Source organism: Balaenoptera acutorostrata, chromosome 4 (genome assembly GCF_949987535.1).
Source record: "Balaenoptera acutorostrata chromosome 4, mBalAcu1.1, whole genome shotgun sequence".
Taxonomy (NCBI): domain Eukaryota; kingdom Metazoa; phylum Chordata; class Mammalia; order Artiodactyla; family Balaenopteridae; genus Balaenoptera; species Balaenoptera acutorostrata.
In genome coordinates, this window is record NC_080067.1 from 147654290 (window position 1) to 147672817 (window position 18528).

The 18528-nt window shown below is 48.4% G+C and overlaps 2 protein-coding genes across 7 annotated transcripts in view; both read left to right on the forward strand.

Moving 5' to 3' along the window:
- The window catches only part of FAM3B (FAM3 metabolism regulating signaling molecule B), a 54968-nt gene extending 46066 nt beyond the window's left edge, over window positions 1-8902 (forward strand). For both annotated transcript variants that reach the window (XM_057545667.1, XM_007172721.3), the window contains exons 4-8: window positions 3289-3347; window positions 4256-4306; window positions 5361-5448; window positions 6925-7057; window positions 8263-8902. In XM_057545667.1, the coding sequence (XP_057401650.1) occupies window positions 3289-3347; window positions 4256-4306; window positions 5361-5448; window positions 6925-7057; window positions 8263-8352 (421 nt within the window). In that variant the 3' untranslated portion in view covers window positions 8353-8902. The remainder of the gene's footprint in view (window positions 1-3288; window positions 3348-4255; window positions 4307-5360; window positions 5449-6924; window positions 7058-8262) is intronic.
- A 3279-nt stretch (window positions 8903-12181) lies between these two features.
- MX2 (MX dynamin like GTPase 2) overlaps window positions 12182-18528 on the forward strand; it is a 30545-nt gene continuing 24198 nt past the window's right edge. For 4 of the 5 annotated variants that reach the window (XM_007172716.2, XM_007172718.2, XM_007172719.2 and 1 more), the window contains exon 1: window positions 12182-12260. The gene's annotated coding sequence lies outside the window, so the exon portion shown is untranslated. Of the gene's footprint in view, window positions 12261-12302; window positions 12344-18528 lie in introns of those variants that run through there. The other variant, XM_007172717.3, reaches the window with a different exon arrangement.

Sequence of the window (18528 nt, forward strand, 5' to 3'; positions counted from 1 at the left end):
AAGAACTGTGGGACAACTACGAAAGGTATAATACATGTAATAAGAATACCAGAAAAAGGAAGAGAGAAAGAAGCAGAAATATTTGAAGTAATATTGTTGAGAACTTTTCAAAATTATCCACAGACCCCAAACCACAGATCCAGGAAGCTCAGAGAAAACCAAGCAGGATAAATACCCCAAAATGTACACCTAAGTAAATTGTATTCAAACTAGAGAAGATTAAAGACAAAGAGGAAATCTTGAAAGTAGCCAGAGGCAAAACCAACAACAACAACAAAATAAAACGAAACAAAAAAACACTTTACTTATAAAAGAACAGGATAGGAATTACATCAGGCTTTTCTTCAGAAACCATGCAAGCAAGAAGAAAGTGGGGTAAAATATTTAAAGCAAAGTGGCTGTACCATTTTACATTCCTATAAGAGTATGAGAGTTTCAATTTATCTGCCACTATATTCACCAGCGCTTGGTATGGTCAGTCTTTCTAACTTTAGACATTCTAATAGGTAGGCAGCAGTATCTGACTGTGGTTTTAATTTGCATTTCTCTAATAACTAATGATGTTGAGCCTCTTTTCATGTGTTTACTTGCTGTGTGTATATCTTACTTTGTTAAGTGCCTATTCAAATCTGTTCATTTTTAATTGGGTTGTTTTCTTATTACTAATTTTGAGGTTGGTTTATATGTTTTGTATTCAAGTTCTTTATTAAATATATGATTTTCATATAGATTCTCCCAGCTTGTTTCATGTGTTCTTCTTCTCTTAACAGTATTTATCAAAGAGCAGAAATTCTTAATTTTAATGAAGTCTAATTTATCAATTTTTTCCATTTATGGAGCATGTTTTTCATGTCATATCTAAGAATTTTTGTCTAACCCACAAAATTTTTCTTCAAAGCGCTCCAAAGTTTCTTCCAGACTTCTAGAAGTTGGATAGTTTTAGGTTTTCCGCTTTATATGATATACCCATTTTGAGTTAATTTTTGCAAATGGTGTGAAATATGAATTGTAGTCATTTAAAAACATGGCTACTTAATTGTTCTAGCACCATTTTTCATAATACTGTCTTTCTCTACTGAATTCTTTTTGCACCACTGGCAAAAATCAAGTGACCATATACGTGTATATCGAATTCTGGACCCTCTGTTCTCTTCCATTTATCTGTTTGTCTGTCTCTTCACTATATGCAGTAATTTTGATAACTATAACTTTACAGTAAATCTTGAAGTTCAATAATATAATTTCTTCAATTTTGTTCTTTTTTTTCAAAATTATTTTGACTATTCTAGATTCTATTTCCATATGAATTTTTGAATCAGCTTATAAATGCCTACACAAAAGCCTACTGGCTTTTTTCTTTTTTTTCTTTTTTTCTTTTTGAGATTGCATTAGATCTCTAGATAATTTGGGGAGAACTGACATCTTAGCAATATTGAGTCTTTTACTCACCTCAATTTATTTAAATCTGATTTGTCTCAGTAATGGTTTGTAGTATTCAGTGTATGCATCTGCAGATACTTTTGCCATATTTATCACTAAGTATCTCATACTTTTATGCTATTGTATATATTTTTTAATTTAAAATTTAAAAGTTAAAAAAATTAAGTTAAAAATTTCAATCGTTAGTTGGTAGTATATAGAAATACAATTGACTTTTTTTTTTTTTTTTTTAAACTGGGATAACAGTGGTTTTAGCAGTGCTCTTTTTTTTTTTTAATTTTATTTATTATTTATTTATTTATTTATTTATTTATTTTTGGCTGTGCTGGGTCTTCGGTTCGTGCGAGGGCTTTCTCTAGTTGCGGCAAGTGGGGGCCACTCTTCATCGCGGTGCGGGGACCGCTCTTCATCGCGGTGCGCGGGCCTTTCACTATCGCGGCCCCTCCCGTTGCGGGGCACAGGCTCCAGACGCGCAGGCTCAGCAGCTGTGGCTCACGGGCCCAGCTGCTCCGTGGCATGTGGGATCTTCCCAGACCAGGGCTCGAACCCGTGCCTCCTGCATTAGCAGGCAGATTCTCAACCACTGCGCCACCAGGGAAGCCCACAATTGACTTTTATATAATGATCTTGTATCCTGCAACCTTACTAACGTCACTTATTAGTTCTAGTAGCTTTGTTGTAGACTCCACTGGATTTTCTACATAGGCAATCATGTCATCTACGAAAAAAGAAAAAAAGGCAGTCATAACACTTCTTTTCTAATCTGCATGCCTTTGACTTTTTATGAAGATAACGTATCATTGATTCTAAAACTTGACAGAGGATGCATGCACTCATACAGATGCACACACACACACACACACACACACACACACACACACACACACACAAGATCTTCAGTAATATTTCACATTTCCAGGAAGGTCAATCTTCTTCCTGGTTTTAGGACACAATCCCCTTGAAGCTGGCATTTCATATTCTCCAATTTAAAAGTAAAAATTAAGTGAGGTAGTTTAAGGGATTTATTTAAGGAGATAAGCAGGGTTACATTTTGTGGTTGGATAAAAGCATCTCCAGGTGTCCGCAAAACCTCCGTCAGAGCACTGATGGGGAGAGGACGCAAGGAAGCTGATACCAGAGTTGGGTCAGACCCATCTCTTATTCATCCACCTCTTGTACCTCATTTTATTTCCAGCCAGCCGGTTTGAATGTGTCCTTCATGTTTGTCAACGCTTCTCTTGTGTTCCTCTCATCTCATCAATTGTCGAAGCCCAGCAAGTATACATCTTCAGTATCTCTTCACTTTGCCATCTCCTTTCTCATCCCACTTCTCATCTCCTTGTTCATGGTCTAGTAAGCTTCATCAGACTATGAAAGTAACTAGGTTTTGTGTGTGTGTGTGTGTGTGTGTGTGTGTTTGTCTCCAGACTTTCTGGCTCCTATTCCATTCTACTGGTTGTTGTACTCCATATTTATAAAGTGGGAGAATGAATGCCCACCCATGAGGAGCTTGAGGATTCAGTGAGAGAATGTTTGCAAAGAGCCTGTGCTAAACAAACACTGGTGTTTCTCTCCCTGGCCATTTGTATAAATTATAAGACTAAATGCAGTTTCCAGGTTCCCTGAGGGACTCAGGCTGTAGAGATGTGTGGGGATGGATGTGTGTGGAACGAGTGTAGGGGTGACTTTCAAAGGAGCTGGGTCAAGGCCAGTGCGTATCTACAAGGAAATGGTAAGTGACAAAGGATGGACGGTGATTTTGCCAAGAGAGGATCTTACAGGGCAGGGAGGGCTACTAACTGCTTGGTGAGAAAGGAGTTCTTTGACCGATGCTTATCTACATTTCAGGCTCATAGGAGAAAAGACTGGAAATGTTGCAAGGGGAATAAATATTGCCATTGTCAACTGTAAGTTATTAAATGTTTTCTTTAAAACTCCTCTAAAAGCTCTGTGATTGGATATTCAGTGGTACCTTGGGTTTCTTTATGATTTTTGCACACGATCTAGTCTAGGTTTATATTTTAATGCATTTTAAGAGTATATATTTAACTATTTTTTACAGTGCCTCACTTTAGAGATTTGTGGTTCTACCAAAAAACTGAAATCAAATATAAACCGATTTTAAAAAAACAAAGAAGGACCTGCAGAAGTCAGGGCTAAAACCAGATCAGCAGACCTGGGGGTACAGACACCTTGGAGTTGGGCCTCACGTTTGCTCTGATTCCTGGTGGCCCAGCAGAAGGTGACACCAGTTCCTACCTTTGTCTGATAAAAGGGACTCAGGGGAAGCACAGCCTGGCCTCCGCTTAGGCCTGGAGAAAGAAACATCTGTCACTGTTGCCAATGGCAATAGTAAGAACTGTAGTAGGTTTAGGGAAAGGGTTTCCCTTGGTGTCTGTCCCGATGAGCAAGGTGAGCACATAGCCCAGTGACAGAGGGCTGCAGGAACCTGAGGAAAATGTGCCTGGTCTGCAGGAAAAGCTACAGGGGGCAGCAGAAAGAGCTTCTTGCCCTTTCTGCCCACCTCCCTTTACTTTGCCCTGGCGTTTGTGGGAAAAGGCAGGTGCACTGGGAAAGAACGTGGGCGTGGATCCAACCGGAAGCAGGCGGGAGGGGTGCCCTGGGCAGCCGGTGTGAGCCCTGCCTTCCTGACCCGAATCAGTGGGGCCCCCTCCAGGGAAGGCGGTCCTTTCCTTCAGGTGGGACCACGGCAGTCATGCTTCCCGGGAAGAGACAGACGAGGAACACGCTGTTTTCAGAATGTGCCCTGAGTCCCCACGTACCTTCTTTTAAAAACTGTTTCTCTCATTTCCAGATGTGACTGGGAAAGTGACAGCAACACAGTATTTTGATATGTACGAAGGAGGTAAGGAAACTCTTTTCCTCTTAAAATTAAAATGAATTATACACATAAATTAGGATTAAAAAAAAGCACAACCAAAAACGTCAAACATTCTTATTTTGGCTACCAAAAAATTTGCCGGAAGCAAATATTTTCTAGAACTGTCTTACATAAATCCTCGTAGTCTCTGAGCTCATGTATTAAAGTTTGAAGGCATTATCTAGAAAACATCTTTTCTTTGATCACACTTGTCCTGGATCTTTTCCTTCTGCCCCTTCGTCAGATGATGGGAAAGAGAAAACATCTCTTTCTTTTTTTAAACCAAACATGTAGAATAATGTGATCAGCATCCAGCCCTGAACGTCATCATAATTACTGCTGTGTTCACGGCGCTGGGCGTGGTACACACATTCCTGGAGCCCAGGGTGTCCATCCTCCTCCAACTGTCCCTCCATTCTGGACTCTGGATCTTGACTGCAGTTGCTTTTATTTAACACTGAGAATTACCTAAAACAAATCTTTGTAAACATAATGGAGAGGAGCAATTAGAAGTGCCCGGATGCACTCGGGAACGATGCCGTTAATCATAACTACAAATACAAGCCCCAGTGGTAAATAACAGGGTTTGAGCTGAGCCTTTATTTTCTCCCTGTGAGAAATGGAGGGGTCTCTTAGCAAGGACTTACCCATCCCGGTGTGGTCTGTATGTCTCGTATTTCTCATCAGTGTCCTGGAGCCACTCGGCTCTTAGAGGGTCGTGCCCAGGTCCGGTGCTTTCTTATTAATTGCAAAGAAAAGCCCACCTGTGTTGCCAAAGTCGTTGCCGGTTGGTTTCAAAGCTGATCACTAGAATCTTTATGATCCGATCATGCTGCTTGCCTCACATTGCCCCACCGTGGAACCCACAGGCCATTTACTGCGAAAGCGCTAAAGCATCATTTGCATGGTCGAGAGACAGTTCTAGAATCAGAGGATTCAGAGCCCAGGGCACAGAAGCTGAGAGCAGAAGCACAGCCTCTGGGGCCAGAGTGTCAGCTGACAGAGAAGGTCCTAAGACTGATTTGCATTGACCCGGCAGATAACTCTGGACCGATGACGAATTTTATTCAGAGCGCTCCCTCGAAGTCCCTGCTCTTCATGGTGACCCACGATGATGGTAGCAGCAGGTGAGCGCACAGACTTGTCACAGCAGGGGCGAGAGTCAGGGAAGCCAGCGGGGGGAGGGCAGAGCACCAGGCCTGTCAGGGTCTCTCAGTACATCATTTAGGAGAGGACAAAGCTCCAAGGAGCGGGATGCTTCTTCAAGGAAAAGGAACGGGAAACCATGATGAACAGACTGCATTTCTAGAAAAATGACAAGCTGGTGGAGCACATAAATCCTAGAAACTAAGGAATATTTCCAGGTAGCAAGACAAAGCCACCACTGACCATAAATAAAATAGCAAAGCTAACCCTTGGCCAAAGAGCTAAACCCAGGGTGGGACTTATACACACACACACACACACACACACACACACACACACACACGCACGCGCACACACATGCACACATACACAGTGCTTTCACTAGGGGGAAAATGACCTGGTCAGTGCTTCTCCAAGTGTGCTCTCCTAAGCAGACGTGTGCGTCTTCACTGCCTAACTTCCGAGAACGTCAGAGTGCGTATTGGCATCATGAATTTCCGAGATGGGTCTACTGAACATGGCATTTCCCAGATTTGTTTGAATTCAGATCTTATTCTTTTTTTTTTTTTAATTATTATTTATTTATTTTTGGCTGTGTTGGGTCTTCATTTCTGTGCGAGGGCTCTCCCCAGTCACGGCGAGCGGGGGCCACTCTTCATCGCGGTGCGCAGGCCTTTCACTATCGCAGCCTCTCTTGTTGTGGAGCACAGGCTCCAGATGCACAGGCTCAGTAGTTGTGGCTCACGGGCCTAGTTGCTCCGCGGCATGTGGGATCTTCCCAGACCAGGGCTCGAACCCGTGTCCCCTGCATTAGCAGGCAGATTCTCAACCACTATGCCACCAGGGAAGCCCACAAATCTTATTCTTAAAAGAGCATCTTCCCAGATGGAAGTTCTTTGACATGTGCTTTGAAAGACTCAGATTTAACCCATTTAGGAAAATCTGAACTTATTTTTTCTTTTCCTTTCTGCCCACCTCCCTTTACTTTGCCCTGAATTGCACCTTTCTACAACGGTAGGATTCTTTAGGTTTTGTTTTTGCTTTTTTTCTTTTTTGCTACTGACTTTTTTGAATATGAAAGGGACAGTTTTGACATTTGTTTTCATCTTTCAGCAACTTCTGTCCGCTTTATTTTGTGGTCAGTAAACAGGAGAGCAGCAAGGACCGAAAACTATGTTGGCTGGGGATGAGGAAGACTGAACCCCAAGACCCAGGGCTTTTCAGAATCGAGAATTACAACTCTGTGCCCCAAACTGAGTCTAAATGAGTCCTGGAGGTGGCCTTATGTGTAACTAGAGATGTGACACGCTCAGCCAGCGTGCGTGTTTCCCTCCTGCCTTGCACCTCAGGAGGGCAGGCGCTGCTTTAGAAACCTGTCCTAGGACAGACTGTGTCCTAGCACCACATACCCGAGTCTGCAGGTGAGACATTCACACTCTTCCCCCTTTGCCCCGCAGACTGAAGGAGGACGTTAAGAGGGCCATAGAAGCCCTGGGAAGTAAAGAGATCAGGAACATGCGGTTCAGGTCGAGCTGGGTATTTCTTGCAGCAAAAGGCTTTGAACTTCCTGCAGGAATTCAGAGAGAAAAGGTGAGTGGTTGCTGAACATCCCTTCCTGAAAACCAGTTACCATATGTCCTAGCAATTCCACTAATAGATACATAGCCAAGAGAATGAAAACATACGTTCACACAAAAACTTGTACAAGAATGTGCTATTATTCATAACAACAAAAAAGCAGAAACAACCCAAATGCCTGATTAATAGATTTTAAAATGTATAAATAAAATATGGTATATCCACACACCGGAATATTATTAAGGCACATACAGAAATGGAGTACTGGTATATGCTATGACATGGACGAACCTTGAAAACACACTAAGTGAAGAAAACCAAACACAAAAGGACACATGTTGTATGATTCCATTTATATAAAATTTCTAGAATAGTCAAAATCCAGAGACAGAAAGTAGATTAGGGGCTGCCTAAAGGCTGTGGAAGATGGTGAGTAGATTCGAATGGGTATGTGCTTTCTTGTTCCCGGGATGAAAATGTTCTAAAATTGAGTGTGATGATGGCTGCATGTCTTTGTGAATATACTAAAAACCATTGAATTGTACACTTTAAATGGGTGAATTTTATAGGATGTGAATTCTGTCTCAGCAAAGCTGTTATATTAAAAAGAGATATAAAACTAGGATTCCAAAGTTTAGAATGCACATTCTTCTTCTTTTTAAGCATTAGTTTAAGGTGCTCCATTATCTGTGAAAGAATTGAAGATGGAAAGCCTTAAAGTCAAATCAATCTGAACAAGGAACAAGTGTTCCTTCTGAGCAAGGAACACTCCGATTACCCTGAAAAAAATATATAGTCCTTCTCCCAGAGAATTGAAAACCAGACTTGAGAGTTGTCCCGTCCCATATGGCAGCCACTCGCCAGATTTGCAGATTACATTTAAATTGATTCAAGTTAAATAGAATTTACAATTCAGTTCATCAGTCACGCTAGCCACATTTCAAGTATTCAGTAGCCAAATGTAGCTAGTGGCTACTCTGTTGGGCACGTGGATTAAAGGACACTTAAACCATTGCAGAAAGTTTTCCACGTGTTGAATCAAGTTGCTTCAAATACTGAGTCACATTGAGAGGCAATCACGTACCCTGAGTAGGTTGTAACAAATCCCATCCTAGGAAGTGATTCTCTTTTTTATGACTTTGCTCATAGCTGGCACACTAACCAGCTAGTTGGTTAGATGAATGGATAAATTAAATCTTTTTCTTTCCTTTGCACAGGTCAACCACTCAGATAATGTGAAGAACAGGTATCCGGGCTGGCCTGCAGAGATCCAGGTAGAAGGCTGCATACCAAAAGGACCAAGCTAACGTTGCCCGGCCTCAATAAATGTGCTTTTTATAGACAAATGCGTCCCGAATGGACCACAACTCTTATCCAACTGTCAATATTTGATGAGTATTTTGGGTTTGTCGTCAACCAACCGACCAAAATATTTGCCAGTCGTGTAAAATCTTGTCACACAGACTTTTTTACGCCAGTGTTTATAGAGTGAAGGTAATGAGCCGGACAGCTGAAATGCATGGGAATTGTTCAAGGGGATGCAGTGACTTCACCTTGAAAGGAGAGGATGGGGGGGAAGCAGCCACTGCTTGTGCAGCTGCGGAGCCATTTTACGATTGGATCTATGTTTGACCCCTGTGGTCCAGACAGCTCTGCAGAGAGAAAACCTTTATTCCCCGATCACCGAGCACACCCTCCTTTTGGACGGTCACCTCTCAGGATAAGCAGCAGTCAGAGGGCTTAGCCACCTTCCTGGGTCAACCCCAGGTGAGCTCTTGAGCTCCCCCTGCAGGTCCCTGAACTTATTCATTCCACAAATCTGGGTGCGCCTAACTTGGGCACCAGCGGTGCGGTAGTGAGGAGATTCCGTGTCCGCCTCCATGCTGGGGTGTCACTCCAGTGGCCGGTGGGACCTTGTCTAACAGGGTGGGGGAGAAGGATCTCTGACAGGTGAGCAGGGTCTGCTCTCGGGAGAGCCACTGTACACCCCAGGCTTCCTAGGAGATACATCATAGATCTACGGACCAAGATACCCAGGGACTTGGGGTTAAGAACCTCAAGTCATTGCCAAGTGCCCATTCTAACCTCCCTCCCAAGCCTGGCTACCAGAAATGGTAGGAGACTTTGATACCAGCTTAAGAGTGCTTCTCTGAGTCTCCAGTTTCTCATCTATAAATAGAGGGATTGGGATAGACAAATGATTTTCAAGCACTTTTATCGGCAGGCCTCCTTTGAAAAACATGGTAGCACGTGGCACCCTGAATTTCAGCACCCTTGCAGGATCAAGCCACCCAGATCTCAGTGGCTGACAACAGTGCTGAGGTCTCCTTCGTGTAGTAGGCGACTCGCAGGGCAGCCGAGGCTCAGCTCTGGGTGCCCAGAGCCAGGCTGAAGGAGGGTCCATCTCAGGCATGGAAGCCAGAGAGAGCAGAAGTCCAGAGGTCCCCCAAAGCTCCTGCCAGGGCACATGTGAGCCCTCATCCTTGCACCCCTTTGCCAACCAGGGGGGACATCAACCTTGTGGCAGTGGGGGGTGACTGTCGGCCCCTCAGGGAGCCTGGGCCTCTCTCTCTGCAGAGGGGTCTGCAAACCACTGGATAGGATCTTGGCTGGGGCCCTGTTACGGGCTAGATTCTGTTCCCCCCCAAATTCATGAGTTGAGTCCTAACCGCCAGTACCGCAAAATGTGACCTCATGTGGAAACAGGGTCATTGTAGGTGTCATAAGTTAAAGCAGGGTGACCCTCATTCAGTATGACTGGTGTCCTAACAAAAAGGAGATGTTTGGACACAGACAAGCAATCAGAGAGAACTCCTTTCTGGGTTCTGGATCACCTTGGAGGAGGCCTGGAAGAGGCGTCTGGAGAGCATTAGGGCATCGCTGAAAAGGCAGCAGCACGGAGACCCCTGAGGGGTGATCAGGAGGACCACAGAGGACTCTCCTCTGTAGGGGACTGTCACAGTGGCTGCATGTCATTACACGTTTGTCCAAACCCATTGGATGTATAACCCCGAGAGAGACCCCAACGTAAACCGTGGACTCCGGGTGATAGTGTGCGGTCGTGGATTGTGACGAATGTGCCCCTCGGGTAGGGGGTGGTCAACAGTGGGGTAGGCTGTGCATGCGGGGAGGGCAGGGCGTCTGGGGGAGCTCTCTGTACCTTCCCCTCAATTTTACCGGGAACCTAAAACTGCTCTAGAAAATAAAGTCTATTACCAGAAAACAAAACAAACCAGAAGTTGCCAAGGAAACCGAGCCTTGGATGGGCAACCACCCCTGAACATCTGTCCTAATTACACAGACCCCGGGGAGGTGACCCTAAGCCCTCCCCGCCCCCGTGACCTCTCCCAGGTGTGCAGACCTGCCCCTCCCCGCGGTGGGTTGCGGGGGTGGGGGGCAGGCCTGGAAGGGCAGCCCCTCCCACAGGGAGGGGAGGGGCTCTAGCCTCTGCCCTGGAAAAGACAGGCACTTCTTGAGCTCTCAGCATCCCTATTTCCTAGATGCTTGGACTTCTGACACCACAAAATCAGGAACACGGCTCGTTCCTGACAGGAAACTGTGTCACCAGCTAGGACCCTCCATCGCGCTGCCCACCCCAGGCCTGCCCTCCTAGCATCTGCCCTGAGGTGGGTCACCATCGTCACCCTGATTGGAGAAGTTGGGGCCCAGACAGTGAAGAGTCAGGGGGTTTCCACCCCCAAGCGGCCTCTGCTACTTTGCCCCACTGGCACAAACAGACACTTAGGACTCTTGCCTGTCCACAGACCCCTTGGTCCCTCCATCTCCTTAATCCATTAATCAGGGAGACATTGCATGGTCTCCTCTGTACGACTGAGAAAGCAAACTCAGAAGGAGAGGTCTGGCCGAGGGTGGGTGCATTCTGGCTCCAGATGGCTCGGGGCTGTAAGAGCACTCAGGCCAGCCCTTCCTCAGAGGGTCAGTGGGCCGAGAGGGATGAGGGGCTCTGGCCGGGGATCGTCATCAAGCTCCCCGCAGCTCGAGACCCAGCCCAGCACTTTGATGCCATCGGGATGAGGGGCGTGCCGAGCGGTTGCTGCTCTGGCCGGGGGTGCGGGGTCCTCCTGCTGCCTCCACGGAGGTGGGTGTCGCTCTGTGCGGTGCCTTCACTTGTAACTTTCCTGGAGCACAGACGCACCCGCCCTGTGACACAAGACATTGGCGGTGAAGTCGGCTGCCCAGTTCTTCCCTCCATCCTTCACCTCTGCCCAGGGCCTCTGGATGATCCGGGCAATAGATCCCGCAGGACACAGACCCCGGAGACTCTCCCTGTAACTTACTAATGCCAGGGTTTGAAAACCATTTTTTTAGCCTCTAAATTTCTTCTTTAAAGGGAAATTTGCCTACAAGACAAGTGAATGAGCAAAGAACTGCTCAGGCTTTAGTTTCTAATTTATAATATTATTTTTTGTTTTGGAAAGGATCGCGGGAGTGAAGCCGAAACTGAGTCCGGCTTCCCCCGTCCCGTGCCAGCCCCTCATCCCCGGGGGCTCCTCGGGGTTCCCCACACTCTGGTGATGGGAATGCCTGACTCATCCACCCCCTTTTAGTCACAGCGCCGCCACCGGCGCCGGGAGACCTTTGGGGCCCCCTGGGGTGCATGCCTGTAGTATTGCAGGTGAAGTAACCCCAACCTAGGACCAGAAAGTGGGGCTAGCTCAGGGCTGAGTTCCCAGCAAGAACTCTCCGAGAGCACAGAGACCAACCGAGTAAGAGGGTACGCACTGCACAAGTGGGTTACTGCGGGGAGCTGGGAACGTCCCTTTTTGGCGTGTTCAGAGCTTAACACGGGGAGAGAGTGACAGCACAGAGAATCTCAGAAAGTCCTGCTGGAGAGCGCTGTGCTAAGTGACCGGATCTCCAAGGGTAGTCCGACTCCCACCTCTCTGAGAACATGTTAGCAAAGCAGAGTCTCGGGCATCTGATCCCGGGTGTGGGTGGCAGGGCAGCCCCCCGTGTGTTTACAAGCCCACCAGGAAACTCAGACGCAGACTGTCACCCGGAGTCTGAGGACAACTGCGTAAGTCACCAGGAAGCGCACTGAGTCTTCAGTTTCTTTTCTGTGGCAGGCCATTAGTTTCATTTCTCTTGCTGCTGGAAAAGGGGGCAGCAAGGGGAGGAGCCGTTTCTATAAAAGGGAAGCGGAGGAAGGGAGAGAGTTGGTGTTTCGCCGGGTCTCCACTCTGCAGGTGCTCAGGTAAGAGCCGGGTCGGGGCAGGGAGGGATGCTTCACCACGTCTTCATGCAGCAGACACGCTTTCCTTTTGAAAGGATTTTCTGGTAAGTATAGCTTGGGCCAGAAGGCTGGAGACAGAAAGACAGGCGTCTGAAGCTGCCTGTGCTGGTGCTGGCCTCCAGCCATCCCTGCAGGCAGAGAGCACGTTCTAGAAAGAGCAAGGGGGCCCGTCTCCCCAGATCTGGCCAAAGGCCTTGGGGACACAGAGAAGTGGCTATGGGAACTTCCGTGGAAGGTACACATCTTGGGGTGGGGAGAGAGCTTTGTGCTCTGTGATGTTGTGATTTATAATAAGAAATATATTAACTATAGTCACCGTGCTGTACGTTACATCTCAGAGCTGATGACGCTGTATCGCACTTTTGAAAGTTGCTAAGAACGTAGATCTTAAAAGTCCTCATCACAAGAAAAAAATGTAAGTATGAGGGCAGATGTTAACTCATCATGGTGACTATTTCACAATACCTACAACTGTAGGAAAAAAAGAGAAATATATTATTTGGTCTGTGTCAGTTCCTGACGCGGCGCTCCTAAAACCCTTGGGAGTGAAGAGAGCATTGTCTTCTGTTATGTTAATGAAGGGACTTCAGGTCGTAGTGTTATGTTAATGAGATGGGAGCCGGTTGCCTGGGGAAGCGATCCTGTGACCCGAGGGCTGAAACTTTCAGTCCCACCCCCAGCCTCCGGGAAGGGAAGAGGGGCAGGAAGTTGAGTTCAGTCACTGACGGCCAATGATTTAATCAATCAGGTCTATGTAATGAAGCCTCCTTAAAACCCAAGCGGGTTTGGAGAGTTTCTGGTGAGCATGTGGAGATTTGGGAGCGTGGTGTTCACAGGGAGTATGGAAGCTCCCCACGCCTCCCACGCCTGCCCTCTGGGTCTTTCCATCTGGCTGTTCTTGAGTTAAATCCTTCTATAATAAGCCTGCGGTCTAGTAAGTAAAATGTTTCTCTGTGAGCCGCTCTAGCAGATTATTCAACTCCAAGGAGGGGGTCATTGGAACCTCCGATTGATCTATAGCCAGAAGCACAGGTGACAACCTGTACCTGCTAGCCATTGGCATCTGAAGTGGGCAGTGTCGACTGGGAAAAAAAAACGCACAACGTGAGAGTTGTGAGTTAAGTTTTATTGGGGGCAGAATGAGGGCTACAGCCGACCGTCAGCGACTGCAGTGGAGGGTGACTTCATCCTTGTGGAGGCAGGTGGCAAGTGACAATTTGTAGCTGACAGCAGGATGGGGTGGGAGCTGCTGAGTAGGGCTGAGCCCCCTCTGATAGCCCTGTGACACCTGATGCCATGTCCTGGTAAACAGTATCAGAATTGAGTTAATTGCTTGGTGATGTAGAAAAACACACGCATTGGAACCGGCATCAGAATTGAAGCCCCAGAGCCTGGCCTCAGAGCTTCAGGAGCCCTCTTGCCCATGGCAGTGGTGGCCACCCTCCGTGGTGTCTTGGAAAGCTGGCTCTTCTGAAGGGCGAGGACACCTGATTTCTAGCATTTGCTGATTCCCCTTGTAGCATGTGCCGGTACATGATTATGCCTTCAAAGTTTTACTTGGAGAGAGACAGGTACTGATGCCAAGTCTGCCCAGCAAAGAAACGTTATGTTAGTGTCCTAGGGCTGCCATGGCAAAGTACCCCAGACTGGTGGGCTTAAATATCAGAAATGTATTCTCTCCCAGGTCTGGAGGCTGGAAGCTTGAGGTCAAGGCCTCAGCAGTGTTGGTTCCTCCTGAGACACTGAACAGAATATCTCAGGATGCTGAGGTCACGCAGCCAGCAGGAAGAAATAATCCAGGCCACATGGTCAGCCGTGCCCCATGACCCATTCTGGCAGATTTTACAGGACAAGCAGACATTGAGCTCTTTCCCGCCGGCTCACACGGAGCCAGGGGCTAAGCCAAGGGAAGGTATTGACTTGGATCCGAGAGTAATGACATCTTTCTTCCTCTTTCCTGGAAACTGTGACGAAATCTCAGTGAACCAGATTTTTGTTGTTGTATTCTGCTTTTAGGAGAAATTAATTTCTATTTACTAGGGAAGGAGATGAAATATCCCCACAGGTCTGTGTGAAGGGTCATGCAGATTCAGCACAAATCTGTCAAAGGAGGAAGCTTTAAATGAATTGCAGGGTTCTCCACGACGCGGGCGTGAGCCTGCCCAGCTGTGGAACATCCCAGCAGGGTCCAGGGCTGGTGCAGGTCCTGGAGGCCAGACCCAGGGGCCGGGGGAAGGTCACAGGGAGCTGGGATCCAAGCCCCTGGGACCAGCGACTCCTCTGGGACTGACTGAAGCATGTAGAAAGCTGGAAACACCGGAGAAGCAAAAACAGTCCCAAGGAAGAGGGCCAGGGAGGAGGGGCTGGTCTTCAAGACAGTGTTTCTGAACTCTACCCATGACTAACGGTAATGCTCTGCCTTGAGGTTTCAAAATCGGAATGGTGTTACTGTTTCCTCATTATCGAAGTAACACACTATTCATGAGAGTCCTGAGTCTGTGGGTTTCTAGCCGTGGGACGGTGTCTCGGATGCTTAACTTGTCGGAACCTCACTTCCCGTCTTATAGAAAAATAGGGAAAACAGAAATGAAATCCGACAGCACGTGTGCACGTGAAGAGCACAAAGGAGACACCAGTGTGGTCGCCGAGCCCCTGGGAACTCCACCTGAGCCTCTTCCTGGCCTCGTTCCCTGCCCAGCCCTTCCCAGCCCGCCTGGCCACGTGTCTGGCCAGCTGTCCCATCACCCCGTCCCCATCCCCGACTCCTTCCTCAGCCTGTTTCCACCCACACCCACCCTCATGATGCTTCAGAATCTCCCCTTCACTCTCATAGCAGATGTTGCCAAATTTTCTCCTTCCTGGGCACCCTGACTGTCTCAGTAATTGGTTCATGGTGCCCCGACCAACAGACACGCCTAATAGTTCTATTGATTCATGAGTTAGGTCCAAAGAACTAAGTAATAGTAGGTAACGTGGTGGCCAACAGACATCCCTGTGGATCCTGGGAAGTTCTGATGACCCCAAGTGTAGCTGCCGGTTTGCTGAGGTTCGCCAGGATGCCTGGGTCCCCAGTTTGGGAACACAGTTTTACAGCCTCGTCTGAGTCCCTTTTTTCACCTGTTCATCCCTCATGGGGCTTATCTGTGATGTTAGTAATCTCATCACAATTTGGGGGTGTCTTCCACAGAGGGGGCGCCGTCACCATGGTCCCAGCTGTCCATGTTGGGGTGAATTCGCTCTCCCAGCTATTCCAGGGCTGGGGGGCCTGGAAGGTGGTCAGAAACGAGGGGATGGTCCAGTCTGGGGGGAGGTGGGAGACTGGGCTCGGCTGCACGGCTGTGCCGGTGTGTGTGGCCAGGCCGGCCGGCAGCTCTGGGCTTCCTGACGTGTCCTCAGGTTGAGCCACAACCCCAGCTCTGCCCTGTGAGCGTCTTGCATCTGCCTGGGACTGAGTTACATCCTTTTGTAATAAACTGTCCTCTGCCGGGACGGAGATCAGCACAGCCTCCATCCTTGCAGGTGATGGAGGACACACAAAGGGGCCAGGGATGACTCACAACGATTCTCTCCTTCCCCTTCAGTGGTCTCTCCATCCATCTCCTCCTCCCATCTCCCTCCTCCCATCTCCCTCCTCCCATCTCCCTCCTCCCATCTCCTCCCATCTCCCTCCTCCCATCTCCTCCCATCTCCCTCCTCCCATCTCCCTCCTCCCATCTCCCTCCTCCCATCTCCTCCTCCCATCTCCCTCCTCCCATCTCCTCCCATCTCCCTCCTCCCATCTCCTCCTCCCATCTCCTCCCATCTCCCTCCTCCCATCCTCCTGCCGTGGTCCTCTCTGCCAGTCCACCCTTTGTCCACTCCTGGGCTGCTTCTTCCCCTGGGCTGCTGGTCACGCTCTCATATGTGGACACAGCCCTTTGCCCCTGCACAGATCTAGGTGGGGAGTAGGGGCAGGCAGGGTCCCTCTAGAGTGCTTTGGGTCCTGCCCCGTGAGAGGGAAGGCAGGAAACCCCCTCTCTGCAGGTGACCTCAGTGACACTCGTGTGGGACGGGCCACCTCTCTCCTGCCCACAGCTGCTCTTATGCCCTCAGCCTCTTATCTTTATATTATTAAAGAGCGCTCGGGGCCCCTCACTTGACAGGAGCCTGCTGCCCCATCCTGCCACACAGATGCCCTGACACCAATACTCCTCCACGCTGCACCTCCCAGCCTCTCTGTGGGACCACTGCCTCTTCAGCTGCAGCCTCGCCACCCCCCCACCCTGGATCCTCCAACTCCCACCCCCTCCCCCCAGAAAAGGCAGAGGACATACAGACTCGCCGAGACTAGTTCTTCCATGCCCTGCTCTAAGTTGTTTTAAAAAATGCCACAGTCAAACCATAACACTAGAATAATCTTTGTTAAGGCCTTGGGGACAGGAGCCAACGCGCAAAGCCAAGCCAGAGGCAGCTAGGACCGCCCACAATTTGTCCTGAGCCTCCTGACTCCCAAGGCCAAGGTTGCGTGGGAGAGATGGTCTCTTTCCCTCTTTGACAAAAAGAAGCACTCGATTCACCAGGAGAGCAAACTCCTCCAGCTGGGCCCTCTGCAAAGGAATCTCTTGAGTTTTTATATTAAGGAAGTTAATATAATTTTACTATAATTTCCTTATATTAAGGAGATTAAATAAATCCCTGGATATGTTCTTTTTTTGGGGGGGGGGTGGTGAGAGGAGTGGGCCGTGCCACTCATCTCAGTTCCCCGACCAGGGATTGAACCTGGGACACAGCAGTGAAAGCACCGAATCCTAACCACTAGACCACCAGGGAACTCCGCTGGATATGTCCTTTAGGGCAATTTTATTAATTAAAAACAAAAAAGCAGAGATATTTTGCATGAGATCATATTTTCTCTTGATACTTGCTGGAAGGCTAGGTGTTTTGTAAAACGAATGATTTCACTGGGGAGTATGGTAGCATGGGAGACTGTGAGATACGGAACACATCAAAGGCTAAACCTCAGGGACTCAGAGAAATGAAGAACGGGAAGATGCAAAACAGCTGTAAAAAACCCAGATTTATTTTTGGTCCCCAACCAGAGGGAGGGGCTGTCTGAGAGCCTTTTCCTCTAAAGCTGGCTTAGGCCACGGGGCACTCCAAGGGCTAGGTGCCAGCGGTTCCTGGCCGGGTAGTGCCTGCATCATTCCCACGCAGCCCCAAACATCGGGATCGGCTGACGGGCTGGCTGTGAGGTTGGCCTTCCAACCAATTCCCTCATGAGTTTCTGCTGAGTGATCTCACTGCCCTTCATCCACAAGAGGGAACAGAAGTGCTGGCTTAGGATTTGAACACAGAGGTAAGGGCGCTCCTTCCACTTGACAGCCTTCGCAGGGCTCCCCAGGGAGCAGGGCCAAACCTGGGGATCCCCCTTCGCTTACAGTCTCCGGGTCAGTGGGGCTGACCACTCAGAAGAGTGCAGGTAGAAGACCTTCTCTGCCTTCTTCCAGCCCAAACCCAAGTGTCAGGTCCAGCCCTAACAATGCCAGGAAAGGCCAGGGCACAGCCCAGACAGGACGAGGCAGAGAGGCCAGCCCCCTCCCAAGAAAGGAGGTGCCCCTGGGCTGGGCTTTCTGAGCCCCCCAGGAGAAAGGGGTGCTTCTCCCAGTTCCCTGAGCTCATACTGACCTCAGGACATTTGCACTTATGTTTCCTCTGCCAGGAAGGCTCCTCCCAGGTCCTCAAATGTTTGCTCCTCTGCTCCTTCATTTCCTGTACACGGACACACCCTCAAACAGAACCCCTACCCCCTGACACCTGACCCCTGGCTCTATAAGCCACTACCTTTCTTCCAGACACTTCATCGTCACCTGGGGTTATATCGTTGTTGGTTGGCTTATTTGTTTGGGGGGTGTCCCTGACAGAATGTATATACTAGAAGCAGGGACTTTATCTGGCTTGATCACCACTGTACCCCTATGGCAGGAACTACCTGGCACATAGTAGGTCCTTGTATTAGTTTGCTCAGGACACCATAACAAAGTGCCACAGGCTGGGCGACTTAGACAACAGAAATTTATTTTCTCACAGTCTGGAGGCCAAGAGTCCAAGATCAATGGGTCATTAAGGTTGGTTTCTCCTGAGGCCTCTCTCCTGGGTGTGTAGACGGCCGTCTTCTCCCCGTGTCTTCACGTGCTCTTTCCTCTGTGCACCTCTGGGTCCTAATCCCCTCTTTTCATAAAGACAGTCAGAT